General features: G+C 40.8%; 1 protein-coding gene across 3 annotated transcripts in view; it reads right to left on the bottom strand.

The window, feature by feature from the left end:
* Positions 1-21,754, bottom strand: part of flnba (filamin B a) — a 58,908-nt gene extending 37,154 nt beyond the window's left edge. For all 3 annotated transcript variants that reach the window (XM_030777239.1, XM_030777238.1, XM_030777237.1), the window contains exon 1: positions 21,403-21,754. In XM_030777239.1, coding sequence (XP_030633099.1) covers positions 21,403-21,694 — 292 coding nt within the window. In that variant the 5' untranslated portion in view covers positions 21,695-21,754. The remainder of the gene's footprint in view (positions 1-21,402) is intronic.
* Positions 21,755-25,246: the final 3,492 nt, after the last annotated feature.

Genomic DNA, 25,246 nt, shown 5'->3' with positions numbered 1-25,246 from the left:
AGCATCTGAAATGAGCTGCACACACACTGATCTGACCTGTCTTGTAGTTTCAGCATGAGAAAAGTTTTATCTGAAGTTCTGAACAAGATACCAGCTGATGTGACCTCTCGAGAAGTTCCAGACAGTACCAAGTACTTTATCAGTGCGAGGAAACATCCTGACCCGCAATCATTACAAACTAATGCTAAGAAATTCATGCTTAACCAGATTTCTTCACACACACATACACACACACACACACACATACACACACACACACAAAAAAAAACCCACTGAGGGGATTAGGCCAGACAAAACATCTCCTTCAAGAGGCGAAATTACAATACAAGCACTAGGAGAAACATTTAAATGAGATTTGGAAACAAATCATGGAAAACCTTGAAAGCAGAGCGAACAAATTTGTCATGAATGGTTTCTAGACCTTCTTCGGATTCCTGTTTGAAGGAAAATGAATGGTTTCAGGAAATATTACAGCTGTTAGTGATTCTTAACATTCTAAAGACATCAATGTCAAATGGAGCATTCCCAAAAAAACAGAGGCTGTTGAAAGAACGTGCTCTCCACAGTGTCCCTGCTGTTCCTTAAATTATAAATGTCTGTCTGTCTAACACAACAAAACACTGCATTCAGTATCTACCACACTTAATGACACACACACGTTTGGTTCACTAACTGCAGGTCAGAGTATTTGTACATTGCTTGTACTGAAACTCAGTCTCAAACCTCCTCTGAACAAGCGTGATACAATGCACTTGCTGACCTTAAACCCAACAGAGGAGCAGTGACCCTGCTGTGGAGTTCAGTCGGACCTGGACAGGAGCCCTGATGGTGAGGCTGTATAGTGGGCGGAAGAGAATGTGAAGTCAACAGAATAATGGGAAGTTAAAGGACGACTGGTGTCTCGTACACTCAAATAGGAAGCTTTAATTGACAAGGTCATAATAAAGGTGTCAGGTTCCCACTATACAGCAGTCTTGATGTAATATTGTTCAGATACTCATAATGACACAACACTGAAACTATTCAAGCAGAATGCAACAACTAAATAAAGGACAAGGTTGTCCTCTACAGCATAAAGTGAACTTACAAACTTTTGATAATTTCTTTCTGAAACAAAAAATCACACAAACAGTAAAAACGTTTATATATAACCCAATACGGTATCTGAAAAGATCCTACATATTCTAGTGCAGGGATGAGCCAGTAAACCCCCACTGATCTTGATTTACGTAGCACGCCACGTCCACATGGCTGTGTCAGTTTGGACTATCGCTTCCATGAGCATAATACGCCAGGCAGGAAATCTTTGGCAGGCCATGAAAGGGCGGCAGTCGGCAGGCTGGACAATGCCAAAACGGGATGAGCGTATACCTTGGGTGCTGGACACAGCCAAGTATAATTCATTAGAGCTGGAGCCCTGGCACGGTATGTCTCATATGAGGCTCCTTAATGGAATATCCATCAGGGCCCAGCGTTACGAGATACTCTCTCCGTGAGGAGTAAACTCAGTATAACAGTGCTCACTGTGTTGACTGTTCAAGCTTTGGAACCAGCGGACCGGCACTAGCTATGACACCTGCTCTTGTGATTTAGCCTAAATACATGAATATGCAAAAGCGTCACCTTGGTGCTGTTTCCACAAAAGAATAAGCAAATATCACTCTTATACACTGTGTTATGCGATAGTAGAATATTTAACCTGATGTATTCTGAATTGTTTGAATTGGGTGGTTATATGACAGTTTCGTTCTCATGTTCTGTCGACAACACATTTACGACAGTGTACTAAGTACATTTTTGTGATCATTTTATGTAGCTGACTTTGGTTTGGGAATATCTCACTGATCTGAAACGTGGGTGGAAAGGGGGGAGACTGTACAACTATATTTATGGTGCGCATATGTTCGGCTAAGTTTCCGAATCTAGGTTTAAAACCTAAAACGTTCTGTGGAGAATTTCACAGTTCTAAAAAGCTTTCAAGCACGCCTAAAAATTTACTGCAACCACATAACTCTCCTCCTCCCTGCATAATCCTTATTCAAGAAACCCCAGTGCAGGCAACAGATCTAGGAAATGTTTAAGCAGTACTTCTCAGATTAGCAGCACTTTGGAACATGCTCACTCCAAGCTAAAGTGCCTCTGGAGTGCCGCCCACTCTACTGGACGTTTACTAGGTAGGGCTCAAACCTCAGCTGAAACATTTGACAAAATAAACTCTGGACAGCTTTCCCACATAAAACATTGGGGGACCTGCTTAGGGATTTAGAAAACGTTCATGATTTGTCTACTTTGGTCATCAAAGCAGAAATGTAACTGAGTGTAAGTGAGTGTGAGTGCATGAACAGTGTCTGGGGTGGGAGGGACACAGTGGATCATTTCCACTCCAGAAGTGACGCATGGAGGGTCACCCATACAAAAGCACAGTGAGTAATGAGGCTGTTGCCATGGCAGCTTATTGTTCTGTGGGGTCAGCTGAGGAAGGCCAGTGAGCCACGGAGGGACAGGGAGGGAGGGAAAGGAAGCTTCAGAAAGCCCCATGACGCGACTGTGCAGCGACTACAGGCACGTCTCACAATGAACATGGCTAGGAAATATATAGTGTGTAAGCCATGGTACATGAACAAATTTATTCCAAACATTTTATGCAAAAAACAAACAAACAAACAGACAAACAAACAAACAAATAAAAACACTTTATGCACTTAAAGCATTACGCCCAGAATGACATTAAAACACTGCCAAGTTGCATTCCTCCCAGTTGGACTTAGTGTGACCGTGACAACTCTACCTCGAAGATAAAATTCCAGTTGTCTAACAATGAATAATGAAGCAACTGGATGATAAAGCCTTACAGAGGTCTTACAAACAGTGCTAGATATCCAAAATAATGTCCAAACACTTTGATTTATTTTGAAATATGAAACACAAACAAAATCGTAAACCCTAACTTAAATCTTTGAACCACGATGGCACTGACTTTCACACTCTGAGTAAAAGCAAGAGGGATAACGAGACTCCGGCTACGGTTCTGGCTCCTATATTGACTCGCATCGAGGAGGAACAGGTTAAGAAACCTGCAACATAACAGTGGAAGGATGAGGTGACTGAGTGGATAACTGAAACAAATAGACAGGAGGTGAAGATGTCTCCTCCTCTACAGACCTCTTTGACAGCAACATCTTGAACTGCCAGAACAGCTGCATGTAGGGTCCACTAAAATGCCCTACACACACTTGCTCCCGTTCCGGCTTCTACCAGACAGGTCTTAGGGGAGGTTGGATTGAGCTGGAAGGAGAATTCCTCACAAATTCCTTTTTAGCATGGCCCCCTTGAGACAGTTTCTAAGTAGCAATGAACAGCAAGGTAACACATTACAAGGATTATGAAGCTTGTTAGTGCTTCTGACCAGGTTTGTTGTGTATTTGTTGGTTTTATTATTGATATCTCCTTGGAAACAGGCGTACATCAACAAAGGATTGTGAAAGCATTTGCCTTACGGTTTGAAGATTATTATCTGACCAGCTGCAGCCTGTTCCGTGAAAGGCAAGACTCATTCATTGTACAGGGCGCATATCAACCTCAATTAATTGCAGCTATGCGCTGGCAGCTCTAGCAGAATATGTCTAGGCCCACTAAATTATAACGTCACTCTTGTTGCTGAGTCCTACTCAAAGTTAAAAACAAATCAAAATACGCCAGTAGAGAATACTATAGAGACTAAGGAAATCTGTTCTCTAATTCAAGGAAAGTAGCTGCCATGGTACTGATAAGCAGTGAAAGGTTTATTGTATTGGCGCTGTTGGAAAAGGGTAGAGATGCATGTGCTCTGTCACAAGGCCAAATAAATCCCTTTCTATTGCTTTGATTATTTCTCAAGAACTGGATAATGCAGGACTCTTCCCTTCTACATAAGCCTTTAAGTTAGTAAATATTACACAGGAATACATATAACTAAACATCTAACATCCGCGGTGTAAATTCATGACATAAACCTCTCGTGGGAAAAGGGAAACTTTGTCTTGAAATTGTTGAAGTTTGAAAAGTGTGAGCAAGGGTTAGTGTCTAAGGTTCTTGAATGATTAACTCAAGAGGTTATGAGCTTCACTATAATCAAACCTAAATCATATCACATGAGTGGATTTTCATGGCAACTATGTAGGACAAAAGAAAACATGCAAACACATAACAGTCCAGGATGGTATATGGCTGTGGTTCTTTAACATCACTGATGAAAAAGTAGTGAAGAACAAAGAACACAAAATTGAAGTGATTCGAATGAGGTCGGGGAGTCTTGGAAATAACATGAAGCAAATCAGGGAATTTTGATTAAAGTAGAGGGGAGTCACCAGTATGACTGATTGCATCATTTCATCCAATCTAGACTCAAGAGAACAAGAACCACTGGTTATGCAATGACTCTACTATCTGATAAAGTGAAAAAGCAACAGATGAAAACGCAAGATTTGAGTGAAAGGATTACTCTATTCATGTTTATATGGTGGAGAAATGATCTACACAATGTCTAAAATCAGCAAAGTGTGAAATGCTATGACAAGTTCCTCAAACCATGAAAGAGACAGGAAAACATTGTTTTTGCTCAAGGTGGAAAGGAGTTAATCTCATAGCCATGCAACATACTTCAGCTACTTCCAAAAGTTTTTTTAAGGGCACAGAAACAAGGAAAAAAAAAAAGTATGAGAAATAGATGTTATGGCTTAGACGACTAGCTGAACGACGTTCACACTGCCAAAAGTCAAATAAATTCTTCTTTTTTAACAGAATGTGTCCTAATAGAGACGGTCTGCTAAGCCAGGCCATCTCTTGCCAATGGGTTAAGGAGCACAAAATCCATCTGGAAATGTATTTCAGTGGGTCGACTGTATTCTGAGACTGTCAAATGCAGTGGAACTCCACCTCGCAACATAGGCTGCCCCCCCCTCCCCCACTGTTGGAACAATGGCTTTGAGAAGAGAAACCCAAGCAGAAACCAGAAGCAAAAGTACATCTCAATTATGACACTTCAGATAAAGGCAAGACACAAGACACAAAACCATCCGACAGATGCACGCTAAACATCAGGGGACGCCAGTCAGTATCGCTGAAACTGTCCAAAAATGCCAGCAATTCCACTGAAAAAAGTTCAAATGATACCAAAAACCTGCAACACCAGCTCAGACAGTGGCTCCTACGGTTCTAGGTTTTGCAGTCTTATAGTCTGAGAAAGATAAACAATTAAGGGGGAATTTCAAGTCCATTGCTTATTTGTTTTTGTTGCCATGGTGACAAAGCAAACTCAACAACAATGATACTTGAAGGGGGAGGGAAGGACCAGTTCCCAGACAATGACTCTCTTATCACCAAGAGGCCACACTGCAGGGACTCGGCGTCCTTTACAAGGTAGCTGCCGTTAACAAGAATCCAGTGAAGACTTTTTCGTAAATGCCACGTAATTCAAATGTCATGTCACGTTCAAATAATGACCAAAAAAATTCTAACGAGAGTAGAGCAGCCGGTTAAGCATATCCGTTAAAAACTAAAATCATCTGTGCTCTATACAATGTCGTAAGACCAATGATGTCATCCTTAACCTGCAGAGAAAATTATGCCTGTTGATGTTGTGAGCATGAGTGCCAGTGTAGCAGACATTAAAGACAATATAAGAGGGGCCATTCCCACTGAACGGGGTGAAAACCTAACCTACCAAGCCTCTGCCACAGGGCATTCCCATCACATTCTCAGGGGAAAACGTAGTGTAGACATGAGAAGCCCAATGGCAGAAATGCTTTCTTCCATTGGAGAGGTAGAAACACCTGTTCTTCTTTTAGAGTCAAACCACTCCCTCAGTCTTTAGTTTAGACGTGATCAATGCTCTTGATGACCCAGCAACGATATATCAATTTCCACACTGTCCACAGTCACCAGTGGGCAATACCAACAAAGAGTATGCATGATAAAGAATACTGACGATATGGTCTGCGGCGGTGTCAATACAAATATTTCCACAAACATTTTTTATAAGCAAATCAAAACAACTTTGAGAAAGATTATTTTGACTAAATAAATAAATACCTTTCTTTTAAAAATGCTTTTTGCGTAAGTTGATATTGGACCAACGGTCATGTTGAGTGTTTTCACTAAAAAGTAGGGTTATAAAGGTCTGATTTACAAGTCTGGACAGCACCTAGGGAGAAGTGCTCCAACCATGTGCAACATGCTTTTGTTTTTCATCTCAGGAGTGATTAAGTCTCTCTCTCTCTCTCTCGATTTTACAAGAATGAGTCTGTGAGGGGAGCAGGGTAGGAGGGGATTACAGAATAATCCATAGATACTCCCACACTGCCATTCCAACGGTCTTACCCAAACATTTCTACAGATATCTTAAGTCAGCTGTGGATAATGGTTATCAAAAAGAGCTGATGGAAGAAGTATTTGACCAGTAGACAGAGTACCTTAAAATCCAAGAAAATCTATGTAAAATGTAATAACGAGATACCGGATACTTCATCAGACATTACCCTTAAAGCTCCAAAGCTGAGACTTCTGTGGAGGGGTGGAGTCAAAAAGTAATTCTAAAAAAATGTGCCTAATCCAAAAATGTGAGAAATTTGTGTTTGTATGGAAAAATAACCCAAAACCAAGATTACACTGAGCCTTACTATCACACCAGATCTCACTAGAAGTATTGCAATGTAACTGTAAAACCAACCACGATTTTGGGTACATGCTCTGTAGTCTATGTAGTCCTCACAGTCTGCAGAGTCACGTAATAGAGTACATGGCATCTGACATGCTGACATCACATACATCTGATGCATCTAGTTTTATACTACAATTCAAAGGAAGTAGGGGCTTATAAAAACCATTAAGACATCAGATATATTTTGGGAAATGCTGACATTCCTAAGTCTTCATAAACCAATCTGTAGTGTGTGGCTGATGTCCCAGCCAGTGCGGTCCTGGATGCACCTGTGGGTTGTAAACAGGATGCAATGCAATCCTTTGCCAAGCATAAAACAAAGGGAGACAAATAACGTGCTAGAATTATTTAAAGTGCAATTTTATATTTACACCGGCCTGGCACTTGTGTACATAAAAAGGTTGGCTGCAATTCATTAGTGATTATTTACAAGACATTATAAGCACTTGGAATAGTGTGTTTTCGTATAACAAAAACAAAGGTCATGACATGTTCCTTTGTTTTTTTTTCCGATATGGATGAGTCACATAACACGATATTTTTTTCCGGCTCTCTCAGACGACAGAGGTAAAATACATGCCAAGTAGTAATTACTGAAAGCCAAACAAATACAGGGATCTCTAAACAATACCTGTAGCAAAAGAAAAATTTTACTGGCGCAGGATCTTAGATGTGGAGATAAATTATAACTGTCTGACGCGTCATTAGTCGAACATGTGCTGTTGAATCTGTGTACCCAAAAACCCATCTCTGAGCTCATAAAACTCAGACACTCCAATTGCTCTCAGCAGGAGACAGGGTCGAAGTATAGACAAGTATGTCGTCTTGTTTTGGGATAGTTCGGGGCTTTTGTGTTGTGACCAAGAGACTGTGGAGACATTAGCAACAGATAGGAATCTGCGTCTGACCACACTTAAGGCACATTCATAAATAAAGAGGACAGCTCCTTTTGTTGGACACTGGATTCTAATGGAGAGGGGAAAAAAAACCTACAAAGCTTATTGTCCACAGCATTTTGGCTCTGGCTTGTGTTTCACACCTCATTTTTCATTGACACCTGCAAACCCCCTCTGTAGACTCTATGACGTGACTTCAGCCCTTAATTTGAAATAAGAACAGACCATTATCAATCCATATGATACTGCTTATTTCCTGCGGTTTCACACATTACCTCATAGCTGACATCATAACTCAACAGCTGGAAGAGACCATGTGTTGTCTTATTATCTGTAGATGCATGAAATGATTATCTTCCATGACTTTGGAGAACACAGCATTTCTAAGTTCAAGATACCGTATTTCTCACATTAGACAATATTCGACTTTTGTTGGCATGCTTTAAAGCTGCATACAGCAAGACATTTTCAAGTAACTGAAATGTCTTAGTCCTATTTTGTAGTCATATTCTCATGGTATCAGGTATGTACAGCTGGAAAGGGCCTATGCTACACCCAACATGATTAGATGGTGCTATCATCTCTTCTTTTGACTACAATGGAATCAAACAAGTTAGTCAACGCACAAAATGTATCTCTAACAGGTTGTCGTGACTTTTCATGTATTCACAGTGCGGGGCCTAGGATGCAAGTTTCGATCTGTCATATATCTAACTGCGAATGTGAAAGTAGGTAGCATGAAAAGAGGATCTCACTACACAGTGTAAACAATGCAAACATTCCTCCATATTTTTCCATTTTCTCTGCACTTCTCTTTCAGCAACGCAACACTGACATCATTGCGCTTGCTTTCATGTCAGTGATGCAGGTATGTCTGTGGTAGCTAATCATTACATGGAGCTCCTGATGACTCCAGGACACGGACTTTGGCGGAAACACCAATAAAGGTCTGAAGTCTGCCCTCTGTCTCAGCGCATCTTAATGCCAGAGCTTAGAGTAATATCTTCAGCGACAGCCGTCTGTGTCAGGGGCACGTGGGGGCCCTAACCAGTGGAGGGCATTCCTCTTCCATGAGATCATCACCTTTCTCAGGGGAGCCAATGGGAGAGGCAGGAGAACAAAAAGCCTCACCCTGGCTGCCCATTAGCAGTCCAGTCAGGTCATCCAAAATATTCAGAGTTTCAGTTAAGACAAGGCCAAACTATTCCGGTTTTCATCAACTACTGTGCCACATAGTTGTGTAATTGTACCTCTTAATGGTTTAGTGAACAAAAGCATTATTCCAAGTCACATTGCCACGAAGGTCTAAAAAATATTTCCACATTATGAATAGGGAGATTAATCAACCAACAAGACTAAAATGCATCTGGAATGTATTTGCCCATAAATTAGATCAAATGAGTAAAATGTTATGTAATGAAAAAAAACCATTGTATTCAAATTGCTTTAATTAAGCAGCTAAATTAGTGCTTTTTGCAGAAAATTACATTCAAGAAAAGCAGAACACACAAAAAGGGCAAATCTTGAGAGGAGGCGGAAATATGCCAGAATTGATTTTCATGTTTAGGGAATATCCTCCCATTTCTCCTAAATTACAAACAGACACAAGGTCTCCAGGTGACCAGTTTCATGACACCCCAGGTGTAGCATGGGTGGCCACTAAGTCCCTTGCAATTATCTGGTTATGGTTCATCTAGCTCTGAAGTCTGGAAAGAGGAGGTGAGAGTTCAGTTGTAGTACAAAACCTACCTCATCACTACGAGAATGTAGTAATAGCTCGCAAACACAAGTCATTACACTCATGAGTTTCTGCCTCATTATAGCTCATTTGCATCATTAGACAGTTAAATCATGGAAAGAGAAAAGAAAAAAAGCAGGGCTAGAGAAACTGAAATTCAACCTTCTTCCGAGCAAACTGTTAGAGTGATAGAGTACAATGGATAACCCACCTTGTTTAAAGATTACCTGAATATTTTTTTCAGATTACCTGCGTCTACAAGAGGCACACAAACTGACATTTCATGGCTTGCATCGGGATGCCTGGCAGTTCAGTCTGTTTTGCCTCACTCTCGCTTTACACAGCTGAGTGAAGCTTAAAACAGCCGACACATGTAGCCAGGCACAAAAAAGCGCCAAGATTTCCCCCGCTGCACATCATGCTTCTGCATATTCATGTTAAACAAACCACTTTCATCTACGCTGGAGTGCAGGGAGGCTCTTTAGAGCTTTTCTTTTCTTCGACCCCCAGCCCTTTATTATGGCATGCAGTTATTCCAAGGCAATGACCTCACTCTCCTGGTGGAAGTGTATAAGATGTTCCCACTTAGCTGGTGGGAGGTCACCATATGGTTTATACGGTTTATGGCATAAATCTCAATTACACAGCGGAGCTCAAAAGAAAGAGGGAAACAGAGGCAGACCGGGGTGACTGGATGTTGAGAATTTGGTGTGGTGAGGGGTGAGAGAATATGAGAACACAGACAGAGATAGTGTTTATACGGCCTTCTGTTGTGGGGACCAGAGAGTCATCCAAGGGCCTTTGCCATGATGAGAGGACTTTAGTGGTATGAAGATGGTCTGTTTCACCACTGATCTTTAATGCCTCCTCTGTCCCATAGTGACAGCACCAAGGCTTCACAGACGGCCAAGAGATCTGGGCCCAGCTCCAGTGATATGCGCTGGAAGTAATCTTCAGATTTTATAGTTCTGAGGACTGTGCCCAATCTAAGGCATTATCTCAACATGGACAAGACAATAAAGTTTCCGTTGGTTGCTTTGTGGAACTGAAATAAGATGGCGTAAAAGAAGTACACAATCATTTGACTACAACACTGAAAAAACCTTAAACAGAGAAAAGTATCACACTATACTCTACACTAGACACAATCTGAACTGAGGAATGCCACAAGTCCAACAAGTCCAAATAACCTAATACTTGCTTTGTGAGCGCGGCTGAAGACAGTACTCCTCCGTGACAGTGTTTTACCTCCTCCAAAATGCCTATACATTTACCTCATTAGAAACACAGTGCAGTTCCCTCATTATAAACTACTGTTCTCACCATGAGGCCTGCTTTTTGTAACACTGAGCCCAATAAATCATTTTGTCAGAAATTGTGCCATTTGTAAGGTGACAGCAGCTGGGACAGCCGTCAGTCCTTGTTTTATTGGTTTCACTCAGTGGGGTTTAATTGGATGTCTCTGGAAATCTCATAAGGGGCTTTGTGTTGTAAAAGGAGGTGATTAAATGTCATTGTTTAATGTATCCTCTAGACGTTATGTACAGCCGGCACATAACTAATTGGAACTCTTTAACACGGCAGAATCAGCCCATCTGGTAAAGCAAATTACACTTAGCTTGAATGCTAGTTTACCGCAGCATTTGGAAGCAGCACCAAGACTATCGGACATAGCCATCTCAGTTATTTAAACTACTGCATGGCATCACCAAATCTGCACAGCAAGTGTAACTGTAGCTACAAAAAGTAAAACGGTCTGGCAAGGCAAGATATACAGAGCTGGATGGCACCTACATGTTAAACTTACATTAGCCATGAACTGTATAGCCTGCTGACATAAAGTAGGCTATAGTTGAAAGTGAGATGATTAATGCCAAAATACTCACGAACGCATTTATTCGGAGAATAGAACACACAATAATTACTCAGTTGTAATGTTCTGCCATTGTTGTTGAGCTCAAAGCACAGGGTCATGTCCAATCCTGTCTATGAACAGCCCTAATAACTGGGCAGGGCACATAAAAAGACTTTGTTCCATCAACACCAGAAAGAAGACTGATCCATATCCAAGATAAATACAGAATGACGGTAACATACAGATAGCTTTAAAGTAACCATCTTGCTGAAGCAATAGGTGTTCATGGTTGACTAGCTTCTTTAAGCAGAATATAATACTTCTGAAATCTTGCCTTGAGGCAAGATATCAATCTCAGATTATTCTGTTCTGTTGTGTTATAATCTTCACACAACAGAACAAGAGAGGACCCTTCAATTGGAAAATTAAAAAAAAAAAAAAAAAAAAATCACCAAGTGGGTGCTGCCTAGTCCTTACACAATTACAGTTGTTCATATGTTCTGTAAGAGCTAGCTTCACAGTGTAAACTGTGAATGGTAGCCCAGGATGGGCAGGCTTACCTGGACTCGTATCAGGTTACCTGCCCTCTTGGTTGGACACAGGAGTCCTGTATGGAACTCAGTGTAATCTCAGAAACCTTCCTTTCTGGGAGAAAGAAGAGTAGGACAAAAGGCAGCAACAGACAGAAACCAACTACCCTCTCAGTGACTCTCTGAAAGAAGGTTTCATTGAGCACTTCTTTATGTGACAAAAACGTGACATTTCTCAAAGGTACAAAGGCTTCTTTTTTTTTTTTAACCAAACACAAGATCAGGATTACTCTAAACCCAGCAAAGAGAGAAGGTCTACAAACAGAAAAACTGCAGTACACTAGGAAAAAACAGCAATGTCATGTTACACTGCAGTAACATAAAATACAGGCAGAGAGAAAGGAGAAAGTCTCTTGAGTCCCCAATTAAAAAAAAAAAAGAAAGAAAGAAAGAAAGAAAAAACAGATCTTTTATGGAGTCTATGTTTTTACTTGCCTCTTCTGAAAAGCCAAAAAGCACTGAGGCACTTTGACACATCTGAAGTCATCCAAGTTCAGTAAAGCCAAAATAAATATCACAGTAGGCAAATCTTTTGACTTATTACATCTCTGTGACAAATGGTCGTGAAATACACATACAGCACCAGAGAGATGATAACTGTTTTGCTGATGTGCAAAAATAAGGAGATCTCATTTCAATAGGCTCCTTTGTGTTCTATTTTTATTTGTGCCGTTCCAGGGCCCCAGTGCTCCTTAACCCAGCAAAAATGTCAAAACCATTAACTAATAGCTACTGGTACCTCAACATGCATAACTGAATTGGCAGGACATTGCTCCTGGGTCAGACTGGTACTGTTTTGAATAAATTCCTGACTGTAAATGTGCATGAGCCTGGCCTGACTGCGTCTGATCACAGTCAAAACTGTACACACAGCAGGCTCATTCAAATGTCATCCTCACTGAGGTGGAAAGTTTGCCTGAGCCCTGGCCCAGTGACCCAGCGGTTCCACTGAGCATACAGAGCTTGGAACCACTCACGTCACTCGTCAACGGGGCTGTAACGTCTGGGGGCAGACACACCTGAAAGCTTCTGCACGCACGCAGACACACACACACACACACACCAAAGTGATAACCCTAAAACTTTATTAGTTGGGCTGTGTGTTTCCAATTACAAAGACAATGATTCTGGTTTACTTCAGAGCCCAGACATTTGAAAAATTTGAAATGGTGGAACTAGGAAGCAGATTTAGTTGAGATGAGATCATCATACGAGGCTTTTATACGCAGTCTTAACACAGATGGCATGCAGCGAGAGGTAAAACATTAACTTTCTTCTTCCACTGACCAACGGCGTGGCTCTAATGAACAGCCAGCTCTCAGGACTGGGGAGAGAGAATACTAAAACTGGCAACTGAAAAAAAAGGAACTGAGAAATTGACTATGACATACTCAGATTAGGTTGCATCAATAATATGCAAAAGTCAATCATGTTAAGTTGTTTGGAGGTTTTCCTGACTGAGAGTGCCGGTGACGAATGCTAGAAAAAAACATTTCATTAATCAAAGTAAAAACTAGAATTTAGGAAGAGCACTCAAAACTCTCGGATGGTAACCAGGCAAACAAGCTCTAAAAACGTACTAACTAAACTTAACTGGCTTGCAAGTTGATACTTGTCAAGATATAAGTCACTGTTATGTTATGTTTTCAGGGCTTATATGATACTCCATTCAATAAATCTGCTCCAGATACCGCCTCTGCTTATAATGAATTTTTACTTGGCCAAACTGAACAAAATGTTTTGAAACACTTACCATCACCCTTTTCCTCCAATATTATGACAACAATTTTATTGCTAGACCTCTGTTTATTTATTGCTAGACCTCTGTTACAACACTCGCCTGAGAGCAGCTGACATGGACAACAACACACCAGAAAAATGAAAAATAATGTGTTTGTTCAGTTCTCGTATCTAAGTGTACACATGAAACTACTACTGTTTTTTTTTTGGTAAGTGAATGTCCTTTAAATAAATTTACCATAACACCGTAAACAGTGCAATCAGAAAAAAAAGTGGAAAAATCAACTGCTGAGTAAGGCTGTGAGCTTAACACACAACCGTTTCGCAAGAAGAAACAACAAGGTCAATGCAGGAACATGTTTCAGATTTTGCGTAATTTTGGTGGCTCAGCAGTGATGTCAGCCACCATGGCAGGAGCTGCCCAACCCTCAAAAGTACAGCGATAGATTGGTTACCATGCCAACAAGGTTTCCTGGGTTGAATTTGGGATTTCTTTTTCCCATATTTGGGGAATAAGCCTGACAAAAAGTCTGACAACCACTGTTTTTGTCAGAGAACAGCTTATGTACTCAGTCCTCAAGAAATGGAAACGGCTAACAAAGGCGAGGGAGAGGTGAGACAAGCAGAAGACGGTAAGGTAATAGCTGTGCGGCTGAACAGTAGACCACAGGGGAAACCAAATGGGCTTTTCAAAATGAAATATTGTAACCCAGGAAGGTGGCAGTGAGGTATGTGGTTTTCTTAGGCTCACACTCACTCTCCGGCACTCTATTTCAATACTCTTTGCGATGCAGCGTGACCATGAATATTATTATTAAGGAGGAGTACTATAGCAACCCTGAAATGTTTAGTAGAGAGCAGCTACAACACTTCAAAGCCACCATTCTTTAGAAGCAGGTGGGTGAGACGTCCTAATCTGTTTCGGAGAAACGGCATCAAATTATCATGCTGGACAATCCACATGAGAAAGAATCCAAAGAAATCCTTGCTCTGCGGCCTGGATGTGTTTTAGTAGAACATAAATATAGTAGACCCAGAATTTCTCTTCACGGTATCATTAAGACTATTGCAGAAATACAACCAGGTTCTCATTTATGATGCTGTGTGCCAAGCTGATGTTGTGGTGTATGACTTATACTACAGCAGGCTGCCAGGCCACTTTTAAAAGAACAGTTGAAAAAACAAAAGATTATCAAACTCTTGGGTAAACTGAGAAACCACCACACACACAGTCCGTCACACTCAGAATGTTTTGTCACTTTGGTAAAATGGGCCTCTGTCGCTCTGCTCCGCGAGTCTCTCAATAACAACCTATGAGAGCTAATGGAGAGTAACCATCACAAGTGACAGCCTGTCCAACCACAGGAAAGACAAGCCGGGCATGATCTGCAAAATTTTCTCTCCCAACTAAACAAACAGTGACTGACATGAAAGGTCATGAAATCATGTCCCCCAGATTCTGTGCTCCAGTTACTCAACATTTGTGTGCCATTTTGATGATTATGATTATGATCTGGTGAACCCCACTGATACATTACAGACCAGTGGTTTGAGTGTTTGGCCCAGTAATTTTGCAATTTCAAATTTATAGTCCTGTTGGAGCTGTGATACCACCCATATGTGAGAAAGCTTAAGTTTTAATAATGGTAGTCATTTGTTCTCAAACACTGCGCGTTGTCCGGAATGACCTCTGTGTTCAGTGGTATGTGTAGAAGAATTCGTGGTGGCTGACAAGTTAGCTCAGGCATTTCCACCTTTGCAGGTCCCAGTGAGAAAGGGTTTCCTTCCTCCAGCTCTCCCCTGGTCCATTCTTCCTGCAGACTCTGTTAACCAGAAGCAATCAGGTGTGGCCTGTCTGCCGGCCCCGGCAACGTTCTCCAGACGCAGCAGAGGCTGAACGGTTAAACAAAGTCTGCCAGAGCAGACATGAAAACATGCTGTCAGCGTGTGCTTTAGGATGTAACTGCAGGGACACCGAATAATTGCCTATAGGAATTTTTTTTGGGGGGGGGGGGGGTGTTTTTAAAAGGATCTCGATCTGGCTTCCTGCTCTGCGTGGATCTACCGAAGCACACTCATACAAAGAATACGGCAGCTGAGTCTGTAACCAAAGCGGTCCAATGGTAGCTTATGAGAGTAAGGTAACAGAATGGGATGTAGGGGAGATGGTTAACTCAAGCCTTTTGATGTAGTCCTTAGAGCTTGTTGTAATGAGAATGCCAGAGCTTTGATTCCCGAGCATGACGTGGACCTCTGTTTCCAAAAGAGCCCCCATGAGGCAGAATCTGTTCAAAAACAAGACAGAATTTTCCTGCATGTGCGTGTGTACATGTGTGTGTGTGTGTGTGTGTGTGTGTGTATGTGTGTGTGTGCGGGCGTGTGAGTGTTGATCGTGACTGGGCTCGAGTGGCAACTACACTAAGAAAAAAGAAGATGAGATCATTCGGGGAGGGTGTGGTTTTACGCTCAGAGTTGTCACAGCATGACATTCGGTTTGGTAACACAGAGCACGCTGCTACGACCACAAGGTTTATGCTCCTGTTTGACATTTCAAAAGTACGGAGCCCCATTCGAAACCATGCGCATAGGAGATTAAAAAACAAACTTTTGGACAATTACTACTGTCATACTACTGATATTAAAGCCAAAAACAGGCTCCAGTCGAACTGTACATTCCAGATCTTCCACACACCTTTTTCATATTCTCTGTTTACAAGAGTTACCTGTAACTATGGGCTGTAAATACCGACAGTTATGATGAACAGCTATAACCAATTAAGAAAAGTTATTTGAAAGAATGTTTATCTTTTTGATTGACGTTTCCAAAGAGACATTACTTTTTTTTTTTTCATGTGAGAACATTCTTCTCGTAGTACATCTTATCCAAGTTCACACCCCTATTACACTGTGACCGACACAAACTCTGTTGCAACAGCTCGCTTTAAGTATGTGTTTCTAAACTCTTGGCCACTCCTTTAAGAGATGACACTGAATTCAGGCAAGCACATATTCTTCAAGTTATAGATATTACTTCTGCTTCCAAAGAGTGTTCCTCTCCAATCCAATCCTATCCAATTGGTTAGCCAATAAGGTAATGTATTAGGATAAGAACAGGATGAATTCTCTTGGCTTGAACTCAGAATATGCTCCTGCTGGAAGGAGAGGTGAGTTTAAAATGTCCCATAATCCTCTGACAAAACAGTCAAAAAAGTGATTGGACAAAAAAACAATTTTCATTGTTATGTAGATATGCTGGTTCTGATTCGATCCTCAAATGCCTAATTTATCTTAGTCTGCTAAGCCTTTGAAGGATTATGTGTAATACTGAGTTGAGAACAAACTCTGAACTGGAAAGTTATTGTTTCTGTGAGGCGGTGATTCAAAGGGAAGGTACACGCCTGGCCCTGGACGTGGGTTAAACATCAATCCAACTCTGGCTGGATCAGCCTCTCCCACAGGGAGGAGACCTGGGGAGGGAGGGCAGATTCTCTGTAGGCATGTTAACTGCCTCATTGCACTGGAGGAAAACAGAAGTCTTGAGGGGATGATATTGTATACACAGTAATCACTAAACCTATCCTAAAATCTCTCTTATTCTGTACGCTGCAGTTTGCTTTGCACCAAGGTATGGCATCTCACAGCCCGATACTGCTTGGCAGTGTCCACAGTTCTGCTGTGTTTTCACCAGGGGTCGGTCATCGGAAAAGAAGGAAAAAGGAGGGCGATGGTAAACTCTGTAAGCACCTCATCTGTCACCAAAAGGGGAAACACAAGACACTTGGAAGTAGATTACTTAAACAGAAAACGACGGCAAATTTCACAGTGATAGAGACATGGACTTAGGAATTGTTGGCTAAGTAACGGGCATCACACCCGACTGTTGAAATAGGAGCTTTACTTTAAATAACAGGACTTTAACATACTGACAGAGTACAGGAGCAAGGGTTGTATTCAAATGCTCAGTACACAGTGCAATGCGTTAGATAATGAGGAGCATCTTTCATTGTTGGATTCTGGCCCTTTTTAACCAGCAAAGTCTGTAAGAGCTGGGAACTATTGCCCTTTCTGTGAGAGTATGGATTTTTGGTTGTTCTTGAAATGTGGTACAGGACATTCAAAAAGAAGGACAAAATTATTTTTCAAGCAGCCCAGCTTAAGAATAGTTTTGAAATATATGCTAATCAAAATGCAAAGCGAAATAAATTAAACTAGTTAAAACACACACACTCACACACACACACACACTGTAAACGCATTTTCAGGAGTAGTGACAAGGAAAGAGCTGCAATACAAACTGTACGGTCAGTTTAAATGGGAAGCTTTCCGATCAAGGGAAATTCTCTGCCATGGGAAAGTTTTAGCTTGTCTTTATTTCTCTTCATCAGAGTTTGTCAGAGGTAGGCTCAAACTTCTGAGTGACAATGTCTCATACCATTTTTAAACCTCCTTTGGACTCACCTCTTGTGTCACTAAGTCCTTTTCAAACAAATGCTGCAAGTCTCAACCTCACTCATATCCTTAGTCAACCAAGTCTTTTCTTTCAGTGGTTATGCCCAGCATAGGCTTGTGGGGCTTATAACGCTGTAATAAAATGACCAAAAAGAAAATGTCTGTCTATCTACTATCAGTTTTCTGAAACTATAGGAATGACGTCGCTTCCTTTGTGTGTTTTTACATTTTCTTTTAACATAGTTTATGTATTGACTAAAGCACTTACTTACTCACGCCCAGTGACATAACATGAATTCAAAATCCATGGGGAATCTAGAGGGAAGAGGTTGGTCAAGAATACACATGCATGGACATGAATATACGAGACTTTGGAGAGCGTACTATTTAATTAAGCTCAATACACACAACCACCAAGACCATGCCGGACCAAAAGACTACATGCTTACGCGCACCCCACCCAGGCTCTTGAACCCTTCCTGCAACGTGCTGTATCCTATAGGACTTCATTATGGCCAAAGTGAAAAAGCATCACTCACTGACACTCCGACAGGCCCGCTTATGGAATGCCCTCTCTCGGGTCATAAAGGCTCGAGCTGTCTGTTTTACTGAAGTTTGAACATTCGCTGCAGTTGGATCTGTGAGGGAGGCCTGTGGTGGCTTGTGGTTGCTGTTGTGATTAAAGACAGTAAAACACAACCAAATTCCATAAGCATGATCACTCTTTCCAGAGACTCATATTAGTTTAGGTTGCGTCTGAAGGAGTCGGTGGGGGAAAGCTTTCAACAGCTTCCAGGGTCAGGCCTCTAACAAGCCAGTGTGGAGCGCTACGTTTCAAGGGAGTGATTCCTCTTTGATGGTTGTCCTAATCACAAAGGGAAACTAGACTGTGGTAGATCTTCCCACCCAGTGCTGTGTTGCACATCCTTCTTTGTCATGATGGGATTTAGAGACAGCTACCAATACCAGTAATTGGCTTTTGATGTTTTAATGTGTTGATTAAAAAAGATAGATAGATGGATAGAAAGAAAGAAAGAAAGAAAGAAAGAAAGAAAGACCTGTCAGATGAAAAGTCTAATAAGGTCTGTCTGCGAACAAATGCATTAGGCAAAGAGGTGACCGTCCTATGTTCTAAAACAACGGAAAAGGCTCTTAAACCCATATTTAGTTGTCTATTCAGCGATGCGCTTCAGTAACATAATATAATAATTCTAACCATTACACTGCAAACCACATTAATTTCAGTGACGAAGAGAAACAGCTCTGTTCTTTCTTCAGGAAACGCTAACGCATGCTGCAGGAACAGAGCTCATTCAGAACCTCTGCCACACTGTGCCCCTCTTCCAGAGCATTTAAGTGCAATTTTGTCTCCAACTTTGGGAAATTTGACCCAAAAAACTTTACTGTGAACTCATGGTTAGAGGACTGACTCAGCTGCGACTGACGGAGGCCGGCAGTAACCAACCTCAGAACATCAAGAGAACCACGAGAATTATTTTGAGACATAAGACGACCACACTATTATCAAAGCCATATAATTTGGAACGAGATCGATATGCAATAAAACCTGCACGTTAACCCTGTGAGTTCCAGAGACATGGTGAAACTGTCCTGATATATATGCCGCAGCCCCTACTTCACATTAAAACCATAGTGTTGCATCAAAACTGCTAGCATGACCTCATAAACTCTCACCCTCCACAGACCAATCTGCCTACGCCTGTGTGAGCACATCTCTGTCAAATGTTTACAGTACATATGTTTCATACATCTGACCTTTTCACCAGCAGTAGGTGCCATTTTCAAAGGTTTTTTTTTTCCCCAGGAAAAGACAGAAATGTATTGTACATGGAACTGACAGAATACCTGGTGTAGTGACCTTTCAACAGGTTTATTTAGCTACTCCTTTTCACACATCTCTGAGCATGTCTGTCATGTAAAACAATGGCTGAGTAGAAAGCATGGTTATTGATTGTAATAATAGTGGCAAGGCTTTCTCAGCGCCAGTCTATATTTATCATTCAGGAGTCAGGACCAATAAAAACAAGCCATGGACTGGCTCTGAACAGGAAGACAGCACCATTCAGGATGTATCTGTGTAAATCCTCACCCATGGAACCCATCCATTCACTTCCTGTGTAAATAAGTGTTCTAGGCCATGTGTTACACCAAGGATATAAAATGCAGCGCTTAGACTGCTCAAGTTAGAGCCTGTTATCTGGACTCAAAGACCATTTAATAATAGTCAAATGAATTTAAACCCTTGCAACTGCTGAAATCAAACCTGATTGAAAAATTCTTGCAAGACAATGTGCTTTGATTTGGTCTTTTGTCCGTTAAGTCACTTCATGACTCCACCTAGTCTAGTCCAGCCTACACCCCTCCCGCAGGCATAGCCCTGGTCAGAGTAAACGTTTATGTGACTGGTTGGTCACTGGCATAACACCGTAGCCTCTCCAGACGTGACACTTACTTTTAAAACACAAAGAATTAGATGATTAGCTGAAGAATAATCCATAACAGGTGTCTCTGTGTCTCAAAACCTCAGTTCCGGAAACCTACTGCACGACAGATTTTTACTCTAACCTTCAACTGACCTGGCTAAATGACTGGGGCAAAGGTCTCATTATCTGGAGACAAGCTGAATCAATGATGAAAACTGAAATGGTTGTCTAATGGGGAGAAAGCAACATATATGCCCTTAGGCCATATATGGCATAACTTTTCCACACTGAGGTCTTTCGTCCAACCAAACGTCTTTAACAGACTTAATTAGAATGCTTTTTACCTTGAGGTGTTGGACACAACTCTTGCTGCTGAAGCTCATACATGCTAAGGCCATAACGAAGACTTTCTTTGTTTTCCTCACTTGATACACTGTTTATCATATGTGGTCAGTTATCGTCTTTGGCATTCTCAAACAACACAATGTCCAAAGTTCATAGTCTAACAGACTAGGCCAAAAAATTGGTAATTTGCAACACTGACATCGTCTACTAACCGATTATGTATCTAATTTTTTGCCTGGTGTCAGCAAGCTCCAGGTATAGCCAAAATGGCATGACAATACGTTTTCCAAAATGGCATGCTAGTTGGTTCATAATTGTACAAATTCAGGTCAATCTAAAATGTAATTCTTCTATATTCACCACTGTAAATTTTACCTGAAACAGACTGTAAATTCTAGGCTATTTGATACTTCTACTATTATTGGTCAAACACGAACATGTTGGGTGTTATGTATCTGACGTCGATCAGACGGACCCTTGACAGGTGTATTAATTTGCATGAAAAGTCGAAAAAGCGGCTGCGTAAAATTGTTATCTGACCAATAACGCTTCATCTAAGGTTATTATATGTTAAATTCTCCAAGGCGTCTACGTGCTTCATGTTTAACAAATCAGGTGTACTTAAGAGGTTTAAAATAAAATACTTACCAATCGAAACCAAACGAATGTTCTCACGGTCCAAAAACTCAAGTGCCACCGAGACGTTCTCTAACTTCATTTGCCTGAAAGTGGGTCTTGGGTGGTATTTTCTGTACATCTTCTTTTGGCTAAGGACCTCCAGCAAGGCGATGAGCCTTAAGCCATCGCTAAGGTCCTGCTGTAGGTCAGCTATCCGCTTATTAACGCACTTCAGGTGTTCGTTACACCAGCGTGTAAATGTGTTCTGCTGGATTTTCTTCCATGGCGCGTCTTCAGCCAGGTCTTTCTCTGTTGCCGGCATTGTATCGCTGTTGAAGAAACTCTTAATTCTTGTCTACGGTTTCTTGTGTTGTGTGCCCGTGCCTCGCCGAAGAGTGTTTGAGGTGTGCGGCACTCTGCAGCAGTGAAGTATCTTTCTCACTTGGACATTGGCGCCTGCGCATTAGAGGGTACAAACCCAAACTTCAATCCGTCTGTTTGCTGTCTTGAGCTCACGGTCATGGAAAGCGAGTTTTCAAACATGGCTTAAGTACGTATCGAACGGGCACAAAGATTTGTGAGGTATTTCTTAGTTGACCATCCACCAAGGATGGAGCTCCTTTTCGGTGACATTTTCTCTTTAACTGCGAAATATTCCAACGTTTTATTTTAAGGATTTTGAAGAACTGTGGAACCTTTCATTTCTCTGCAGAATGAATTTATCTGTAGTTGTAGAGTTACCTTGTTGCGTGGGTTATTAACACACCGCTTGTGAGTCAGATATAGTACATGTATACACGTGTCACATATATACATGCGTGAATTGTCAAATTACCATTAGATTTATCTTCTGAACATCGGCAGAGAGTAATAAAAGTGATAATTGGTCATAATGATTGGTAGTATAAGTATTGTTGTGCTTATTGTATTAAAGCACACCTTTGAAATGTTTAATTTCCTAATTGCCACATGTATGAACTCTAAGCTCTGTAGGAAAACCACCATATTCTCTTCTATCAGTGGATGCAGCATTATTTAATTCATTATTCCTCCTTGACCCCGACTCCCCCAAACAAGCATCCCCACACACACCTGTATTTCTCGTAAAAATAGTCTGAGTGTAATCTGAATGAATTTATCTGCCCCGCTGTCACGGTAAAGTAACCAAAGAAAAGTATAGCACCGCGCCTGCTACTGTGACAGCGGCTCATACGCAACAGATTTGTTTCAACATTTTGAAACTGCAAAATCTAATAGTACTTCTCCTCATTTGTAAGCAATTAATTCCAGCGTGTTTGCGGCTAGTTTGGTTGTAGCCTTATGCCCTTGAACTTGAAATAGGACCATTACTTGATATTTTGGTTCACACCTCTTTGATATTGCCTCATCTTTAACAGGGAGTAAACCTTATGGAAACATTTGTATTACAACACTGTTGGCACAGAGGATGTGATCTTACTCCTCAACACTCTGATGACACATCTCTTAGTTCAGTGTGTCTGCAGTGGAAGGGCCAGAATGATTTGTCATGATGTTCCAGCTCAGGGTGCTGAGCTGTGTGTCTCACCCACAGAAGATTGTACATCTCCCTAGGGAACTAATTTCCCTTTGGCCATATCTGTCTGGACTCATCCTTGACTGACTCACAAGCTGAGCTCCATCGTCACTGCCCCCAGAGCATAACACCTGTTCTGTGTAAACCACCTCCCAGTTATCAAACTGCCCCACCAGGTTTTCTGCTGGCCTTGAGATATAAGATGGTTTTTCAAACTTATGATGTCATATTATTCACCCTATCCATATGACTCACAGCTGCCAATACCAGGTGTCTCATAAGGGAAACCCTGTAAATTCTGATATGGGATAGGATAATTGTTAAATTGTTTATATATGTGTGTGTGATATAAAATAAAACAGGGATTTGTTAACAATTACCCTATCCTATATCAGAATTTACAGGGTCCTCCTGACGAGATACAGCCTTGAGATATTGATACAGTCCTATGTGATGCGGATTTTGATTTGAAAATGTACAGTAGATTTTTTTTAAAGTCTCAGAGACGCGGCTGAAATCTCCGTGTGGGTGTGTTAAGATGTCCAGGGTGTTATCAGACAGGGTGGGGAACATCCTGTCAGTGATGTGGGCTCCACTGACTCACAGCGTGTATCACATTCCCTCACTTCTCAGGCCTTGTCAGAATGATGGCTAACACACATTTTTTTCTCTAGTATTTGAAGTAAAAATAAAAGTAGATGTTTCATAACTGCCTTGAGCTATAATCACTAACAGAATGTTATCTTGCCTTTTCCCCCCTACTCTAACAAGCACCTTATTTTTTTAGCAACAGTGTTCTTCTTAAGGATCCGGCCCTTTTATGTGTTCTTGTAAAGGACTGCCACCTTGTGTCTTCTGAGTGCGCACAACACAAACAGGGGTTTTGGTGAAAACTGACATGGCCGAGTTAACCAGAATAGAGAATTCCAATATGCCAGAATGGAGCTGGCATGGTTGTTTTGTTTCATGACTAAACCATTCTTGTTATTCGGGTGGTGCATGACTACTCTGTAAGTCTATTCTACTGACCCACTCAACTATATGCAAAGACAGTTCTTGTGGAAAAGCAGTCAGCAGTTTGTGGCTGGACTGTTTGTAGAGCCATAGAGTCAAAAGTGATGTCATAAATGACTCACTGAATTTCTCTACTGTTGTTTTTTCTGCTTTTCTCTGAAATGACAATAAAACAATGAGAATTTGAAGACTTATTTGAAGAGCATTTAGAGACAGAGCTGGTGAGCATAAGACCAAAATCCAAAAACACATAGACCTTTTTTGAGTCTAGGTCTGCAATAACTCTTGAATCTGTCAGTCAGTCAGTCAAAATCAGGGACACTAACACAGGAGAGTAAAGATGTTTATTAAAATCATGCACATCACATATGTTAGTGCAAATCCTTATAATCTGTAATAATCCAGAAACTCAAATGTAGCTTTCCATACCCTTACAAAATAGAATTTAAACAATAAAAAAAGATCATTCTGAAATCTTGCATCTCTGAACAATATTTGCAAACAAAACTATATACAGGCAGCACAGTGTGTATCACTGTCTTAGCAGGGGAGACTGGAAGGTTTGTGGTAACGTGTTGTTTCTTTTTATTATTGGAATATTTCCATTATTGTAATAAATGATGGTACATTTGCTTTTTTTAACTATGCTTGTGCAGACATTACTCCACAATTTTATGATTAAGCAACAAAACAACTCACAATTCAGACATACACTGACCTTCAGAACATTAATTTGTCATTTTAACTGGAATGCTGGTTACTTTTTCTCTCCTGTTATGGATATGATGCTTGATTGCAATGGTAAGTAGTGTATGTTCACATTTATGATTTTAGCCATTTTCTTCTGAAATAACACATTTTTCATTTGTGGTTTGCACATATTCTAAGGCAATAAACAAACATGCACATTAACTAGAAATACAAAGAAGCCCTATTTCTGACTTTTAAATCATGTTTAAAACAATGGCCTGTTTTTTCAAACTTCATCACCATGAATGTACCAATATTGGCCTCAGTCAAAAGCTAAAACTAAGAGTGAAAAGAAAACTAAATTACAAATCAAAATATATTTATAAAAAAATATGCATACGAAAATGTTATTATTTGTGTATATTCCTAAAAGAAAATGACCATGCTGGGGTCAGGATAATTTAAAAGTATATTTTTAGACTCAAGTAATAAAACCGACTCAAGTTGTTTGCTGAATGATGTGACCAATAATCACTGATACTCAACTCTTACTTCTGTGTACACTCTATATATTTATACACATAAATATTTACAAAGAGTGAGGCAGACTCTTTT

This window comes from Chanos chanos, chromosome 6 (genome assembly GCF_902362185.1).
Source record: "Chanos chanos chromosome 6, fChaCha1.1, whole genome shotgun sequence".
NCBI lineage: Eukaryota > Metazoa > Chordata > Actinopteri > Gonorynchiformes > Chanidae > Chanos > Chanos chanos.
This window is presented reverse-complemented; position numbering and strand designations above follow the sequence as displayed.